This window comes from Oncorhynchus gorbuscha, linkage group LG16 (genome assembly GCF_021184085.1).
Source record: "Oncorhynchus gorbuscha isolate QuinsamMale2020 ecotype Even-year linkage group LG16, OgorEven_v1.0, whole genome shotgun sequence".
NCBI lineage: Eukaryota > Metazoa > Chordata > Actinopteri > Salmoniformes > Salmonidae > Oncorhynchus > Oncorhynchus gorbuscha.
Window position 1 is genome coordinate 5,698,546 of NC_060188.1, and position 17,622 is coordinate 5,716,167.

At 48.4% G+C, this 17,622-nt stretch overlaps 2 protein-coding genes across 2 annotated transcripts in view; both read right to left on the reverse strand.

Moving 5' to 3' along the window:
* Positions 1-4,359, reverse strand: part of LOC123998907 (retinoic acid-induced protein 1) — a 26,661-nt gene extending 22,302 nt beyond the window's left edge. Inside the window, exons 1-2 of the mRNA XM_046304132.1 lie at positions 4,127-4,359; positions 1-4,032 (exon numbers count right to left, since the gene is read on the reverse strand). The exon at positions 1-4,032 is cut by the window's left edge and continues 1,990 nt beyond it. Of these exons, the coding sequence (XP_046160088.1) occupies positions 1-4,032; positions 4,127-4,359 (4,265 nt within the window). The remainder of the gene's footprint in view (positions 4,033-4,126) is intronic.
* Positions 3,885-4,923, reverse strand: LOC123999997 (POU domain, class 3, transcription factor 1-like). Its single transcript, XM_046306063.1, has one exon. It carries the CDS (start codon positions 4,871-4,873, stop codon positions 4,433-4,435), a length of 441 nt encoding a protein of 146 aa, XP_046162019.1. The 5' UTR covers positions 4,874-4,923; the 3' UTR covers positions 3,885-4,432.
* Positions 4,924-17,622: the final 12,699 nt, after the last annotated feature.

A 17,622-nucleotide genomic window follows, 5' to 3' on the forward strand; every position in this document is an offset into this window, starting at 1 on the left:
TCCTTGGGTTTGACTAATGGAGGCTGGTTGGCCTGGTCAGAATGGGGAGTTTCAGGCTGGGGCTGTTGTAGTTTTGGTTTTGGTTTTGGACCTCGCTTTTTCTTCACCGGAGGCTCTAGAGGCAGAGGACTGGGTTTTCTTTTGAGTGGAGGTACAGGTGCAGTTTCAAGAGGTACAGCTACAGCCGGTTCTTTAAGTTTCTCAGGTGGAGCAACAGGTATACTAATGTCTGTTACACTGTTGTCTGTTACACTGGTATCTGTTACATTGGGATCTGATACACTAGTGTCTGTTACTCTGGTGTCTGTTACACTGGTGTCTGTTACACTGGTGTCTGTTACATTGGGATCTGATACACTAGTGTCGGTTACTCTGGTGTCTGTTACTCTGGTGTCTGTTACACTGGTATCTGTTACATTGGGATCTGATACACTAGTGTCTGTTACTCTGGTGTCTGTTACACTGGTGTCTGTTACACTGGTGTCTGGTTTACTGGTGTCTGTTACACTGGTGTCTGTTACACTGGTGTCTGGTTTACTGGTGTCTGTTACACTGACGTCTGTTACACTGGTGTCTGGTTTACTGGTGTCTGTTACACTGACGTCTGTTACACTGGTGTCTGGTTTACTGGTGTCTGTTACACTGGTGTCTGTTACACTGGTGTCTGTTACACTGGTGTCTGGTTTACTGGTGTCTGTTACACTGGTGTCTGTTACACTGGTGTCTGTTACACTGGTGTCTGGTTTACTGGTGTCTGTTACACTGACGTCTGTTACACTGGTGTCTGGTTTACTGGAGTCTGTTACACTGGTGTCTGTTATACTTGTGTCTGTCTGGTTAGGAAAGACAGGGATGGCTGGCTCTATGCTCATACGTTCCTCATTTTGTAATACTGCATTGGGCTTTGTTATACCTGTCAGGGTTTGAGTCAGGATTCCCTCTGATTGCGCCTTCTCTTTTTCCTTTGGAAGCTTATCCTGGGGGGGCTTTCTGGATCTCAGGACCATGTTCTTTCCGTCCTTACCTGGAGCTTTCACTTCCTGTTTCCCATCACCTTGCTGACTGTTGATGCTCAAGCTCTTCTGGCCTCTTCCTGGACCCCCTGTTATGGGTTGAATGGGACCTTCCTGTTCTGCCAACTTCGACTTAGAGCCCGTACCCCTGGGACGACCACGGGGTGCTCCTTCAGTTGGTTTTGGACCAGGTTTTGGTCCTGGTTTTGGACCTGTTTTAGGCCCTGGTTTTAGAACTGTTTTTGGGCCTGGTTTAGGCCCAGGTTTTAAACCTGGTTTTGGGCTGGGCTTCGAATCGGGTTTCAAACCTGGTTTTGGTCCTGGTTTAAGACTTGGCTTTGAACCTGGTTTTGGCCCTGGTTTTAGTCCTGGCTTAGGCCCTGGTTTTAACCCTGACTTCGGGCCTGGTTTTGGGCCTGGTTTCGAACCTGGTTTCCGCCCTGGTTTCGGTCTTTCAGGGGGCTGGGGATCCTTAGGAGGAGTGTCCTGCGCGTTGAATGAGCGAGTGCACATTCTGGAGCGGGTGCCCTCAACAAGCAGTTTGGGTGTCTCGCTCGTTGTGATTATGTCCTGGTGAGCGGCCATGTCTAGCTGATCGGAGAACAGAGCACTCTTGCTGGAGGGCATGCAGGGTTTCTGCGGTGGCGAGGGGGCACTCTCCCCCTCTCTCTCCACACTCAGCTGTCTCCTGAATTCCACACCTGAGTGCATCAGTCTCCTCCTGCCTCGGCTGTGCTTCCGGCCGAAAGCCTGCGGGTGTGCAGATGGGGCCACGGGTTCTGGCTTGGCTGAGGGGGTCACAGCGCTTGGGCAGCTGATGCCCGGCTCCATGTCCTCATCGCCTTTCTTTGGCGAGGGTGGGGTGTTGGCCCAGGAGGGCGATGAGTGCAGTATGGACTTCCCCGGCAGCTGAGGGGAGTCAGGCTCCAGCACGTTGGAATCGCTGTGATCAATATGGTCCCTGGTGTGAGACGGAGCTGGAGGTGTTGCTATCTCGCTGAGAGCTGAGAAAACCATCATGGCTGAGTGAGACTGGGGTGGAGTGTCACAAATGGCTGACCCACTTTCTGGGGATTCTGCTGCTGCTGCTGTTGCATCCGGTTGTGCTGCTTGGCTTTCTGGCTCTGCAGACTCTGTGTTACTGTAAGGCTGAGGCTCAGCCAGGATCTGGCCTTCTGTTCTGCTGCACAGTTCTCCAGAAGGCTCCTCCTGTGGGCTCGTTCTATTGTTGAGGTCCTTCTCAGTTGATGGCAGGCTCTCACTCTCTTCTCCCTCTCTCTCCTCAGCAGAAAGAGGAGAAGACATGGACTTCTGGTTTCTCTCCTCCTCCCCCTCCTCATCCTCCTCCTCTTCCTCTCTGCTCTCTCTCTTCTCTGAGGCGGAGAGCCTCTGGTCCAAAGCCTCGCCCCGCGGGGTAGGGGATGTGTTCTCCGAGCTGTCTTCCTTCTCTGTTAAATATTGATCTTGGTCAAGGTCACCCCTGGAAATATAGGGGGATGTCTTCACTGAGCTCTCAGAGTCAGTGGGAGATTCGGATTTGAAGGCCTCCGATTTAATCTCCTGGCCCAGGTCTCCCTTGTGGCTGGAGTCTGAGAGGCTTGGGGACTTATCTGCCGAGTCCCCTTTGCCTCGGTCATGTTTGTTTTGTATCTTGTGGTACATGTTCTCGTCGTAGCAGTAGCTCTTTCCCTCGGTCACTGCTTTGTTGATCTTGCTATACAGTGCTGGGCCTTTCTCGTCCTCTGGCCATTTCTCCCGCTTCTCAGAGGTATCTGTGACATTATCGCTGGCTCTGCGGTCACTCTCGCTGTCGGAGGTCTTTTTCACGCCTACATCCTCGTAGTCTGCTATTTTCTCTGTCCAGGCCAACTCCTCAAAGTTTTCCTTCAGTGGCAAGCCAAGACGTTGGATGTCTGGAGGGGACTGGCTCTCCTGCTTCATGGGGCTGGGAATTGTCACACTCACGGGGGACCTCTCATCCCCCACACTCTTCATGGGGGTTTGTCGGGGTTCGTGTCCCCCCTGTGACCTGGGGTCAGGGGTCATGTTGTCCCTGGAAGCCACGCTCTGCAGGCCGGACACAGAGTCGCCAGACCGGGTGGACATGTCATCCGGAGAGGTCATGGAGCAGGATGAGGCCGTGTCCAGGCCCAAGTGTGTGTTGTTGGGGGCCTGAGCTGGGCTCCTGCCCTGGCCGCAGTAGTAGTACCCCCTCTCCAGCTGCTCGTCAGAACTACTGGAGTACCCCCCCTCCTGCATCTCCATGGGGACGAGCTGGTGCTGGTTGGTGCTGTAGGGGTCCTGCATGGGACCCCCACCGTGCTGACCCTCGGGGCCTCCTGGCACTCCTTTGTAAACCTCTTCCTTCTTGGAGGAGCTGCCTCCACTGCTCCCAATGCTGCTGCGCTTGGCCCCCTTCTTGTTGGCGACCATGGCCTCGGAGAGCAGCAGCTGCTGCACATTGTTGGAGATGTTCTCCACCTGAGAGGTGAGGGCATTCAGGCTCCACAGGCTGGGGTTGGCAAGCAGCTTCTCAGAGAAGCGCTCCTTCATGGAAACCCCCTGTGTGTAGCTGTGCTGCGGGGTTGGGTGGGCCACGTTGGGGGACGAGGACGGGTGGGAGCGCGGCGGCATCAGCAAGCCCTGGTCCTGCAGACCCGCTGAGGAAGAGGAGGACGAAGAAGCCGCCCCTGGGGTCATTGGTGGCTGGCTGTACTGGAAGCTCTCTGGATTGGTCATCAAAGGGGAAGGGGTGGAGCTGTAGGAGGGCGAGCGGCCTACAGAGCGTGCAGGGGAGTGGCTGGAGGCGGGACTACATGTCTGGTAGTACTGCTCAGGGGATCTGACAGACAGCTCGGACAGACAGTAGTTCTGCTGGGGCTGGCTGAAGTGTTGGTATTTGGGGTGGGTCTCCTGGGGAGTGGGAATGCCTTGTAGTGGGGGCTGGGGCTCGTAGCCACCCCTGGAGGGAGTCTGTTGGTAGCTGTAACTGTTCTGGGGTGGCGGGCGGTATCCCCCCCTGCTTCAGACCACTGTGGCTGCCCATCTGCCTAGTGTACTGGGAGCTGGGCGGCATACTATATCCCTTGTAACAGTGGGGCATTGGGCTGCACTTCTCCATGTAGGAGGAGGAGGAAGGCGAGGGGGACGAGGGGTGTTGGGGGTAGTGGAGGTGGCTCTGGGGGTACATCAACGGGGACTGGCCTGGGTTTGCGGGATGGGGCTGGTGGTGTGGGCTGGTGTAGACCGGAGCAGAGGCCTGGTGGGGCTGGTGACACTGGCTCTGGGAGTGAGCCAGCATGTTCTGGTCCAGATACTGGGAGGACCCAGGGGGACCTGGCTCCATCCTGCCTACCATCTCCTGCTCGTACTGAGCTAGCTGAGCTGGGTCGTCCCACTTAGACTGCTGGAGGTGGCCCTCACTCATATACTGGGCCGGGTATCCCCCCCGGGCCCATGTGATTGCTGTAGCCGCCCGCCTGCATATGCTGGGGAGTGGGAGGAGGTCCTTGGCTCCCCCCACTGTAAGCCTTCTTATCATGAGGCGTCGAACTTCCTCCACCACCCACACCACCACCCACACCACCTCCATTACCCTGGGGGTATCCAGGGTATGCCTGCTGGCTGTAACAGTCCTTAGGTCCAGGTATGGGTCCGCTTCCTGGTCCAGGTCCGGCCCCTGGTCCCGCTGGAGGCATCCCTGTAGCGGTGGCCAGCGCGTGCGCCTCGTAGACCTGCCTGGTCTGTCCGTGGTGGGGGTGTTGTCGGTAGCTCTCCAGGCGTGATAATTCATGGTGCTCCTGCTGGTAGCAGGGCTGGTTGCCATGGAAACCGCTCCTCTCTCTGCTGAACGACTGCATGGCTCCAGCTATAGGAGGGGCGGGGGGAGGGAGGGTGTCGGGGTGGGGGTGTTCTGACAGAGAGAGAGAGAGAGAGAAAGAGAGATGAGAGAAGGAGTTGTCGAGGGAGATGGGGAAAGAGGGGGAGGGATAGGAAAACAGAAGAGAGAAGGAGGGGGTGTTAGTATCACAGAGCCAGGACATCACATCTCTACCTTCACGTCTCTAACCCCAACATCCTTTATCTCACCAGGAAAGATCAGAGACACAACAACAAAGTCTTGCCTTTCTGAGATCAAGTGACTTAATATCATGTTCAAATAAAAGAAATGCTTGATTTGTTACTGTACACACCTGTACACACCTGTACACACCTGTACACAGCTGTACACACCTGTACACACCTGTACACACCTGTACACAGCTGTACACACCTGTACACAGCTGCACTGGAAATACATTCAAATGATTCATTTTCCCTTGACAGATTCTAAGCAACGGACATATCTTCTGGGCAAGATAAGATGGAGTCTGGACTCTGGTCAGGGAACAGTGAACAAGCTAGAATACAGCGGCCATTTCAACCATCTCAAGATGGAGGGAGCTAGCCCGTTGTTGGCAGAGCTAGCCCGTTGTTGGTGGAGCTGGGATTGTCAGGTCATGCAGGAGGCAGTGTGAGTCAGACTTGTCTGTTAATGTGAGCTGCCGTCCAAACCAAGCCCGCCACGCAAGGACACGACCTCTGGAGGGGAAACCAGAATAGACGGGGCACAAGAAAACACATAACCAGATAATTTGTGTGATGAATAGGTGAGGTGTTAAGAGATAACGGTCGATTGAGATGTTCTGTGACCGAATCCCGTCAATGTCATTCTGCATGAAAAATCTAATGGGAATTTTCACTGTGTTTTTGTGAGGCTATTGTTACTCAATATTTACTTGCAAGCACATGTAATATGTAATATGCAAGCACATGTTTCAGTATCACATTACAGCCATTAGCCCTCTCTCTCTCTCTCCCTCTACCTCTCTCCCTCTCTCCCTTTCTCCCTCTAGCTCTCTCTCTCTCTCTCTCTCTCTCTCTCTCTCTCTCTCTCTCTCTCTCTCTCTCTCTCTCTCTCTCTCTCTCTCTCTCTCTCTCTCTCTCTCTCTCTCTCTCTCTCTCTCTCTCTCTCTCTCTCTCTCTCTCTCTCTCTCTCTCTCTCTCAATTAATTTCAAAGGGGCTTTACTGGCATGGAAACATGTTTACATTGCCGAAGCAAGTGAAATAAACAATGAACAAAAGTGAGAAAACCCAGAACAACATCCACAAAAAAACAATTAGAATATAATAGTAAATATTGCGCTTGAATTTTTTTTTAAAGATAAAGACGTTTCAAGTGTTTTATCGTCAGTTATGTACAGTGTTTTAGCAATGTGCAAATAGTTGTAGAACTAATAGTAGGGGCAGATAAATAAACAGATAAATATTGGTGGTATTTACAACGTTGTTTGTGTTCCACTGGTTGCCCTTTTCTCGTGGCAATGGGCCACACATCTTGCTGCTGTGATGCCACACTGCGGTATTTCACCTAATCGATGTGGGAGTTCGTCAATGTTTCATTTGTTTATCAAATTATTTTGGGTCTGTGGGAAATATGTGTCTCTAATATGGTCATACATTTGGCAGGAGGTTAGGAAGTGCAGCTCAGTTACCACCTAATGTTGTGGGCAGTGGGCACATAGCATGTCTCATTCTCTCTCAAAGGAATGGGCCATACGACATGAACAGACAACACAGGAGCAGCATACAACGCTCTTCCATTGCAGTAGCACATCTCTAGCAGCTCAACCTAGTCCTCATCCTCTCCTCTCTGTCCCTCCTCCTCCTCTTCTCCAAGCTTCTCTAAGGGGAGGTGTGTGTGTTCCACACAGAGGAGGGAGGGGGTGAGGAGGGGGAAGGAGTGCTATAAAGAGAACAGAGTCACCTGGAGACAGTGCAGTGTGTCGGGCTGTTCCAGCTCTGTACCTTGTGCTCAGCCTCCCGCCCCAGGGACAGTGGCGTGTCCCACCAGACAGCCAACAGTATTATTCATCTCTGCACCGCAACTGTCTGTGTAGTGTGTGCGTGTGTGTGTTTGTGTGAACGTTCATCCATGTGTGTGTGTTTGTGAATGTGTGTGTGTGTGTGTGTGTGTTCATCCATGCGTGTGCGTGTGTGCGTGTGTGCGTGTGTGCGTGTGTGTATTTGTGTGAACGTTCATCCATGTGTGTGTGTTTGTGAATGTGTGTGTGTGCAGCTCTGAGCTCATCAAACGGAGGCACAAACAGTTTCCTGGGAGACTACCCACACGGTCTCCCCCATCCCCTATAACTAGCTGTGTGTGTGAGGACAAGGAGGTCTACTCAGGCGCTCACAATTTAGCGGTGTAAGATCTGTCACTGTAGCACAATGTAACACAATGACACACAGACAGCTTCCTTTGTGTGTGTTTTGAAGCTGCTTTTGGATAATAGCGTTGTCAGTCTCCAGCACCACAGACTAGACCGTGGTAATAATTAGCCTGAACGCGTAGCAGCTAGGCGCTGTACTATTGATGATGGTTTTGGTGTTCAATTCACCCTCCCTCTGTCTCTGGTTCACTGTTTTCTGTCTCTATCTTTTGCTCTCGTTCTCCTCCCTCTCTCTCTATCTCTCTTTCTCTCTCTCTCTCGCTCTCTCTTTACTTCTCTTGTCCCGAATCCTTAAATTCAGAACACTCGCTCTGCAGGAACATAATTCGACACATAAAGCCATGCTCTCTCTGGCAACACACATGGTTAGTACAGGCAGCAGGGGAGGATATGCAAAGCTGCTGAAAGCCTCAGTGTCTGGTGTCATTGGTTACGCTCAGGATCTGTAACAGGAAGATGCTACAGCAGAGCAGCAGGAGACGGCTGCCTCTTCTCTGTCTGTCTGTCTGTCTGTCTGTCTGTCTGTCTGTCTGTCTGTCTGTCTGTCTGTCTGTCTGTCTGTCTGTCTGTCTGTCTGTCTGTCTGTCTGTCTGTCTGTCTGTCTGTCTGTCTGTCCGTCCGTCCGTCCGTCCGTCCGTCCGTCCGTCCGTCCGTCCGTCCGTCCGTCCGTCCGTCCGTCCGTCCGTCCGTCCGTCCGTCCGTCCGTCCGTCCGTCTGTCGTCCGTCAGTCCGTCTGTCCGTCCCGTCCGCCCGCCCGCCCGTCTGCCTGTCTGTCTGTCTCAACTAAATTTTTCAATTTTAATTGAAGGACTTTATTGGCATGGGAAACATATGTTAATATTGCCAAAGCAAGTGAAGTAGAAAATAAACAAAAGTGAAATAAACAACAAAAATTAACAGTAAACATTACACTCACAAACATTCCAGAAGAATGTCAAATATCTTATTATCGCTACATGGACTACATACAGTGTTCTAACAATGTGCAAATAGCTAAAGTACAAAAGGGATAATAAATAAACATAAATATGCGTTGTATTTACAATGGTGTTTGTTCTTCGCTGGTTGCCCTTTTCTTGTGGCAAAAGGTCACAAGTCTTGCTGCTCTGATGGCACACCGTGGTATTTCACCCAATAGATACAGTGGGGCAAAAAAGTATTTCGTCAGCCACCAATTGTGCAAGTTCTCCTACTTAAAAATATGAGAGAGGCCTGTAATTTTCATCATAGGTACACTTCAACTATGACAGACAAAATGAGCAAAACATTTTTGGATGAATTTATTTGCAAATTATGGTGGAAAATAAGTATTTGGTCAATAACAAAAGTTTATCTCAATACTTTGTTATATACCCTTTGTTGGCAATGACAGAGGTCAAACGTTTTCTGTAAGTCTTCACAAGGTTTTCACACACTGTTGCTGGTATTTTGGCCCATTCCTCCATGCAGATCTCCTCTAGAGCAGTGATGTTTTGGGGCTGTTGCTGGACAACACAGACTTTCAACTCCCTCCAAAGATTTTCTATGGGGTTGAGATCTGGAGACTGGCTAGGCCACTCCAGGACCTTCAAATGCTTCTTATGAAGCCACTCCCTCGTTGCCCGGGCGGTGTGTTTGGGATCATTGTCATTCTGAAAGACCCAGCCACGTTTCATCTTCAATGCCCTTGCTGATGGAAGGAGGTTTTCACTCAAAATCTCACGATACATGGCCCCATTCATTCTTTCCTTTACACGGATCAGTCGTCCTGGTCCCTTTGCAGAAAAACAGCCCCAAAGCATGATGTTTCCACCCCCATGCTTCACAGTAGGTTTGGTGTTCTTTGGATGCAACTCAGCATTCTTTGTCCTCCAAACACGACATGTTGAGTTTTTACCAAAAAGTTATATTTTGGTTTCATCTGACCAAAATCTGTCCATTCCCCAATCTTCTTCTGGATCATCCAAATGCTCTCTAGCAAACTTCAGACGGTCCTGGACATGTACTGGCTTAAGCAGGAGGACACGTCTGGTACTGCAGGATTTGAGTCCCTGGCGGCGTAGTGTGTTACTGAAGGTAGGCTCTGTTACTTTGGTCCCAGCTCTCTGCAGGTCATTCACTAGGTCCCCCCGTGTGGTTCTGGGATTTTTGCTCACCGTTCTTGTGATCATTTTGACCCCACGGGGTGAGATCTTGCGTGGAGCCCCAGATCGAGGGAGATTATCAGTGGTATTGTATGTCTTCCATTTCCTAATAATTGCTGCCACAGTTGATTTCTTCAAACCAAGCTGCGTACCTATTGCAGATCCAGTCTTCCCAGCCTGGTGCAGGTCTACAATGTTGTTTCTGGTGTCCTTTGACAGCTCTTTTGTCTTGGCCATAATGGAGTTTGCAGTGTGACTGTTTGAGGTTGTGGACAGGTGTCTTTTATACTGATAACAAGTTCAAACAGGTGACATTAATACAGGTAGGAGGACAGAGGAGCCTCTTAAAGAAGAAGTTACAGGTCTGTGAGAGCCAGAAATCTTGCTTGTTTGTAGGTGACCAAATATACATTTTACACCATAATTTGCAAATAAATTCATAAAAAATCCTACAATGTGATTTTCTGGTGTTAGCTCAACTGATCCCGACACCGATCCTGCAGAAGTTAATTCTTTCCAATGTGTCAAGTAATTATATGTTTGTTTTCTCGTGATTTGGTTGTGACTAATATGTTGCTGTCCTGCGGCTCTGTGGGATCTTTTTGTGTTTGTGAACAGAGCCCCCAGGACCAGCTTGCTTAGGGGACTCTTCTCCAGGTTCGTCTCTCTGTAGGGAATGGCTTTGTTATGGAAGGTTTGGGAATCACTTCCTTTTAGGTGGTTGTAGAATTTAACGTCTCTTTTCTGGATTTGGATAATTAACGGGTATCGGCCTAATTCTGTATGTCTGTCTATATACAGTCAGTCAGTCAGTCAGTCAGTCACGTTATCTTTACTGAGGGACTCTCTTTTTCTTTCTCTCTCTCTCTTTCTTTCTCTCTCTCTCTTTCTTTCTCTCTCTCTTTATCTCTCCCTCAGCTCTTGGCCTGTCCCTGGGCCGTGACTAGAGAGGAGAATGAGGATGGGGGAGGATGAGAAGGAGGGGGAGGAGAGTGGGTGGAGAGGCTAGAGGAGGAGAGGAGACTTGGGTCTGGAAAGGAAATGATTAGTCTAGTGTAGAGGAGAAGGATGAGTGAGGAGAGGATGATGGAGGAGAGGATGAGGGATTAGAGGATGAAAGAGGTGAGGAGAATGAAGCTGGCGAGGAGGACAGGCTTGGGGAAAGTAGTAGTGGAGAATCAGCTTCAGGGGAGGAGAGGAGGAGGAGAGGAGGAGGAGGAGGAGAGGAAGGGAGGAGAGGAGGAGAGGATGAGGAGAGGAGGAGAGGAACGGGAGAGGAAGAGGAGGAGAGGAAGAGAGGAGGAGAGGAAAGGGAGAAGAGGAGGAGGAGAAGGAGAGGAAGAGAGGAGGAGAGGAAGAGAGGAGGAGAGGAAAGGGAGAAGAGGAGGAGGAGAAGGAGAGGAAGAGAGGAGGAGAGGGGGGAGGCTATAAAAGAAAGGAGGACACTAAGTATGGGGGGAGGAGATGAGAGGAAGACGCTTGTACTGGAGGGAGGAAAGGAGACTGATGAGAGGAAGATGCTTGTACTGGAGGGAGGAAAGGAGACTGATGAGAGGAAGATGCTTGTACTGGAGGGAGGAAAGGAGCCTGATGAGAGGAAGATGCTTGTACTGGAGAGAGGAAAGGAGACTGATGAGAGGAAGATGCTTGTACTGGAGGGAGGAAAGGAGCCTGATGAGAGGAAGATGCCTGTACTGGAGAGAGGAATGGAGACTGATGAGAGGAAGATGCTTGTACTGGAGGGAGGAAAGGAGACTGATGAGAGGAAGATGCTTGTACTGGAGGGAGGAAAGGAGCCTGATGAGAGGAAGATGCTTGTACTGGAGAGAGGAAAGGAGACTGATGAGAGGAAGATGCTTGTACTGGAGGGAGGAAAGGAGACTGATGAGAGGAAGATGATTGTACTGGAGAGAGGAAAGGAGACTCATGAGAGGGGATGAGTGTGGACTTGGAGAAGAGGACGAGGAGTACAGGAGGGATTAGGTGATTTACGTGCGGGGGCTCAATAGCTCCTGGGAAATATGAGGCACACTCACCTCCTTTTCATAAGCCACACAGGGTACACGACTCCTGCGTCTCAAATGGCACTCTCTCTCCCTCTCTCGCTCTCTCTCTCTCTCTCTCTCTCTCTCTCTCTCTCTCTCTCTCTCTCTCTCTCTCTCTCTCTCTCTCTCTCTCTCTCTCCCCCTCTCTCTCTAACATGCTCTCCTCTCCCAGCTCCCTTCATCTCTTTATAGCTCTCTCTTCCTCTCTCTCTCCCTCTCTCTCTCTCCCCCTCTCTGTCTCTGTCTCTCTCTCTGTCTCTGTCTCTCTCTCTCTCTCTCCATCTCTTTCTCTCCGTCTCTCAAACATGCTCTCGTCTCCCAGCTCCCTTCATCTCTTTATAGCTCTCTCTCCCTCTCCCCCGTCCCCTCCCCCTCTCCCCCCTCTCTTTCTTTCTCTCTTTCTCTCTCTCTCTCTCTCTCTCTCTCTCTCTCTCTCTCTCTCTCTCTCTCTCTCTCTCTCTCTCTCTCTCTCTCTCTCTCTCTCTCTCTCTCTCTCTCTCTCTCTCTCTCTCTCTCTCTCTCTCAAACATGCTCTCCTCTCCCAGCTCCCTTCATCTCTTTATAGCTCTCCCTCTCCCTCTCTCTCTCTCTCTCTCTCTCTCTCCGTCTCTCTCAAATATGCTCTCCTCTCCCAGCTCCACACACACACACACACACACACACACACACACACACACACACACACACACACACACACACACACACACACACACACACACACACACACACACACACACACACACACACACACACACACACACACACACACACACACACACACACACACACACACACTGAGGGAGAGGGTAGTACCAGTGTAGTAGTACTCTTCACAGTATGATTACATCCTAGTCCTCCTGGTTAATTATTCATGCAGAGGCAGATCACTGACATTTACCAAGACACACCCCTACCCACCTCCTAGAAATAATACTGAAATTGCTCTGAAAGAACCTATGATATGATGATATGTTGCTTAAATTGGCAATGTGTATACTGGTTGGTTGCCCCAAAGAAGCCTCAGCTAACTGATTGGCTATTTCAGGAGAGGAAATAGAGAAACCAATATAAGGCCTGACATTTGTCAATGTCCTGTTGACGTGAAGCATGGCTTGAGGTTGAAGGTCAATTTGTGCCAGTCACATAGATTACAGACAAGACAGAGAGGAGGAGCAGCAGGAGTAGGAGGAGGGGAAAGAGGAGGAGGGGGATGAGGAGCAGGAGGAGGAGAAGGAGGGGGAAGAGAAAGAGTAGGTAGAGGAGGTAGATTCCAGTCACAAAGAGCGTTGTAGATAATATTTCATAGGGCACTATAGGGAATAGGCCATTTGATATACAGACTAATTTGGCAATACATAGCTTCTACCTAGACACGTTTGGTACATGGCTTGACCTTAGTGAATACAAGGACAGCCTCCTGCACCAAACACAACACTTGTCCCTTTCAGATGGGATCTCTTTAAAAGTGATATGCAAATGAATGTAGTGGTGGGCCAATCACAGTCCCAGCTGGAGGAGAATGTTATCATAATCAGATAGGATTCATGAGGAGAAGCCGTAAGGTAAGGCTAGCAGCACTCACTGCTAGCGATACACAGCAGTTCCCTCTCTATCCCAATTTTTCTCTCTTTCTTAGTCTCTCTCTCTCTCTCTCTCTCTCTCTCTCTCTCTCTCTCTCTCTCTCTCTCTCTCACACACAGTCTTTTATAAAACAAATTTGTACCTTCACGTTTTCGATTGGAGTTGAATATGGGCATAATAATGGTGCTTGAACAGCTAAGAAATAGTCCTGTCTGGTTTCATAAGCAGTCCATTTTGGAGCCCTGCTGGGTTCGCCAGTTGTAGTGTGATCTCCCTGTGAGAACTGGCGATCTGTGGTGTTCAGGATGACTCATCGGCATTCACAGACATGGCCCTCTATTCCATCAGTAATGAAGATGGCACTCTGGAAATAGACAAGGCTGAATAGGGCCCCCTGCCGAGTAGGCATAAACAGGCACGCACACACGCACACACACACACGCGCGTGCACGCACGCACGCACGCACGCACGCACGCACGCACGCACGCACGCACGCACGCACGCACGCACGCACGCACGCACACACACACACACACACACACACACACACACACACACACACACACACACACACACACACACACACACACACACACACTGTGCAAGTCTCAGCATGAAAGAGAGAGATGGAAGAAAGGGGAAGAGAGAGAGGAATGCATTTAACTCCACATGTAGTTATCTATTTGAGGGTTAGGGTTCTGAATTGGCCATGAAAGCTGGATAAAGATGTTATCTGTGCTGTGGAATGAGCTTCCTGTCAGTCCAGAAATGGGAACAGGAATTTGGTGTTTGGTGGTCTGTCTTGGCAAGCACCTCACTGGCCATCTCTATCTCTCTCTGTGATTGACAACCCCGCAGCACTCAACGACCTTTCCCTGAGAACAAGCCTCGCACCGGGACAACGCACCACATTCCATTGTTACCGTGGCAACCCGAGAACCACTCACAGAGCAGAGTGAGGCACAAGCACGCAATACAGGTGGCATGAAAAACACCCAAGTACCCTCAGGAAATAAATAAACACACAGGGGATTGGGGAACTAGTTTCGGCTGGAAGCTATGGCGTGGTGCAGACCAGAGTACACCATTTAGGCAAAGGGCACAGAGCACTCCTACCTCGCATTATCACATTGTGATAGATGGAATGGCACCGGTGGTCCTGTGTAGCTCAGTTGGTAGAGCATGGCGCTTGTAACGCCAGGGTAGTGGGTTCGTTCCCCTGGACCACCCATACGTAGAATGTATGCACACATGACTGTAAGTCGCTTTGGATAAAAGCGTCTGCTAAATGGCATATATTATTATTATTATATATATATATTATTATTATTATTATTATTATTATATATTATATTATTATATTAGAAGTGGGAGTGGTCTACTGCTCTCTCTTGTCACTGTAACTGGTCACAGGGTTTGTTTTTGTAGCTATGTGCAAAAAGGAAATTCCATGACTTAAATGGTGCCCCGTGTGAGGGGAATCTCTAGGTAGGTAGTAAGGGAATTGACATAATTGCTGTGTTTACATCGGAGATGTTGCATGGAGTTTTGAGGGAATCTCTGAAAATAGCTATTTTGATTAGTCAGGATAGAGTAGTGCTGTCTTGACGGTCACCAATGTTCTCTGAGTGTTCCAAGGTCAGTTACCTAGAATGTAATAATACAAACCATTCAGAATGGCTGTCATACATTCTAAGAACATCCTGTGAACGTTTTAAGAACACTCTACTATGCATCAGAACTAATGGAACATCATCCTGCCAACACCATAATAAAACGCCTGGAAAAAGCACATTGCTTTCAACCAGTTCTCTTTTACATGTTATGCCATTTGACCATTGGCTTTGCCATTGTCCTTGTCCTACAAAGCCATACTGAACTTCACACTGAATCTTCTCCTTCATATGGATCACCGTTTGTGTTTTGCGTGTCATAAAAGATACATGTCAAATAACACTATTTGACCGTCAAATAAACTTTTAATTTGAGACATCAAATAACACAATTCTATTATAGAATGTTGTGTGTGCTGAATTGGCGCGTGCAAGCCAAGCGCCACCACTACAATCAGCAGCGCTATCAAAGCTGTACAAAAAAATTCTGCAAACACCGACCACCGATTTGTTTTTTATCGAACCCTACTTGTTCTACCGAATGGGAAAACGTCTGTGGGAGCATTTGAAATGAAGATATTTGCAAAAAATGATCCTGCTCGTTTGATCCTGATCTTATTTCAAACATTTTTCTTGCAAATATCTTCGATACCGATGTTATTTGCACCTTCTGGTGTAGCTAGCTAGCTTTAGCATGGTACCTAGCTAGCACCAATAGAACCAGCCTGAAAACAATGACCAATAGAAACTGCAGTCATTTTAAGTATTCTTAGCAATGATTTAGGAATCCATGTGAGTAAGTATTAGCTAGGTAGCCCCTTGTTGTTCTCCTATTGAAATCAAACATCAGTTCATGTAAAATAACTAGCTAGCCAGCTACTTAACCCTGTTGCCCAAAGCTAATGTTATAAGCTGCCAGCTAGCTTCATCTGGCTAGTGAGGCTTGACTGGACCGGGTTAAGTGTTGTGAAAATGATGCAGGTTACAATTGGTGGAATCATGCCATATTTAAACTAGATAATGTTAAGCAAGGTTGGAGTGTTGGAAAATGGAACAAGAAATGTGATATCAGTCTACTCGGTGACACCTAAGGACTACAACTGTGAAGAGTTTACATAGGACTTTGACTGTGGGAAATGACCAGCCCCAGTCAACCTATGGTGCGTATTGATGTTTATATTGCACTGTAGAGCCTTACCTAAGGATTGGGGATCAATGAAATGGGGGTATCAGTCTACTCAGTACAAGTGTTTTTTCCCAAAGTCCTCCTCAGAGTTATCAGGCTCCAAAACATCCATGTTGTATTGTTTTTCCTCTGGAATAGTGTAGGTTGACTGGCACAATAAATGTGTTTCAATTCACAGTGGTTTCTGCAATTAGAGCTAAGACGCTACTGTTCTGTGGGTGTCACTGAGTAGGCTGATACCCCATGACTTTGATCTTACCTCCTTAGGTAAGGCTGTAGTGAAATAAGTATGCCCCCAATGCAATCGTAAAGTCTAATACAGCCACTGTGTGATTTCAACAGATTTTTGTCAAATTAACAAGTTATTGCCTTGAATTAATATAACAACATTCCAAACGTGTTTAGCATGATTATGGCACGATTCCACTATTTGTATCACTTTCAATTAGAGACTTTTATTTTGAAGGTGAACCACACATTTCTCTATTGTGGTTAGTCCTTATTGTGGCTAGCTTCACATAGGTGGGTTCGAGCATCATCAATCAAACAAGAACTGTCTTATAAATTAGGGGTATTTAAATGATGACACCTAGCTAGATCGTTAGCTAGCTAACTATAGCTACTGATCCAGATTATGTTGTTTTTCTATGTTTTTGGGAAGAACATTGTTTGCATCCATCAGCTAGCTAGCTTCTTTTTCCCCCAGCCCTGTCAGAGCTTGGGGAAGGGTGTCTGTGGTCGTATGGCAGTGGCAGGTGCACGAGACAAAACAAGGACAACACACAGGTCTTTCCATCATTGTGTGACTTTTTTGGGTTCAAATTAACTCAAGCTTACGGACAATGTCAAATGTGATATAGCGAAGCACCTGAGTGAGCTGGGTGCGCAATTACACAGGTACTTTCCCGAAACGGACGACACAAACAACTGGACTCGTTATCCCTTTCATGCCCTGCCTCCAGTCCAGTTAGTGATATCTGAACAAGAGAGCCTCATCAAATTGCAACAAGCAGTTCTGTGAAAATGTAATTGAATCAGATGCCACAGACATATTTCTGGACTGGGCTGCGCTCAGAGTATCCTGCCTTGGCAAATGGCGCTCAGAGTATCCTGCCTTGGCGCTGTTAAGATACTGATGCCCTTTTCAACCACGTACCTATGTTAGAGTGGATTCTCGGCCCTCACTAGCATGAAAACTAATTTCAGGCACAGAATGTGTGTGGAAAATGATTTAAGACTGAGACTCTCTCCAATACAACCCAACATTGCAGAGTTATGTGCATCCTTTCAAGCACACCCTTCTCATTAACCTGTGGTGAGTTATTCACAATTGTCAATGAACAAATAAGGTTTTATATGTAAGATGGTTAAATAAAGAGCACAATTATTGATTATTATTGTATTATTATTGGTGCCCTGGTCCTATAAGAGCACTTTGTCACTTCCCACAAGCCGGGTTGTGGCAAAAACTCACACTTATTCTTATGTTTAATAAATGTATCGTATAGTGTGTGTGGCAGGCTTACAATGATGGCACGCAGCTGATGGTATGCAGCTGGAGGTTGAATGTTTGAAGGGGTACAGGACTATAAAAAGTTTGGGAACCACTGTTTCACTGTAATAGGTACTGTAATTGGACAGTGCAGTTAGATGAAAAATAATGTAAGCTTTCTGCCCATATCAGATGTGTCTATGTCCTGGGATTTGTTTTGTTTCTTACAACCTCATACTAATCACATTAGCCTACGTTAGCACAACCATCCCGCGGGGAGGACACAGATCCCATA

Bases quoted from the DNA above. Each gene is read 5' to 3' on its own strand.
- LOC123999997 (XM_046306063.1), bottom strand. From the start codon at position 4,873: ATGCAGTCGTTCAGCAGAGAGAGGAGCGGTTTCCATGGCAACCAGCCC.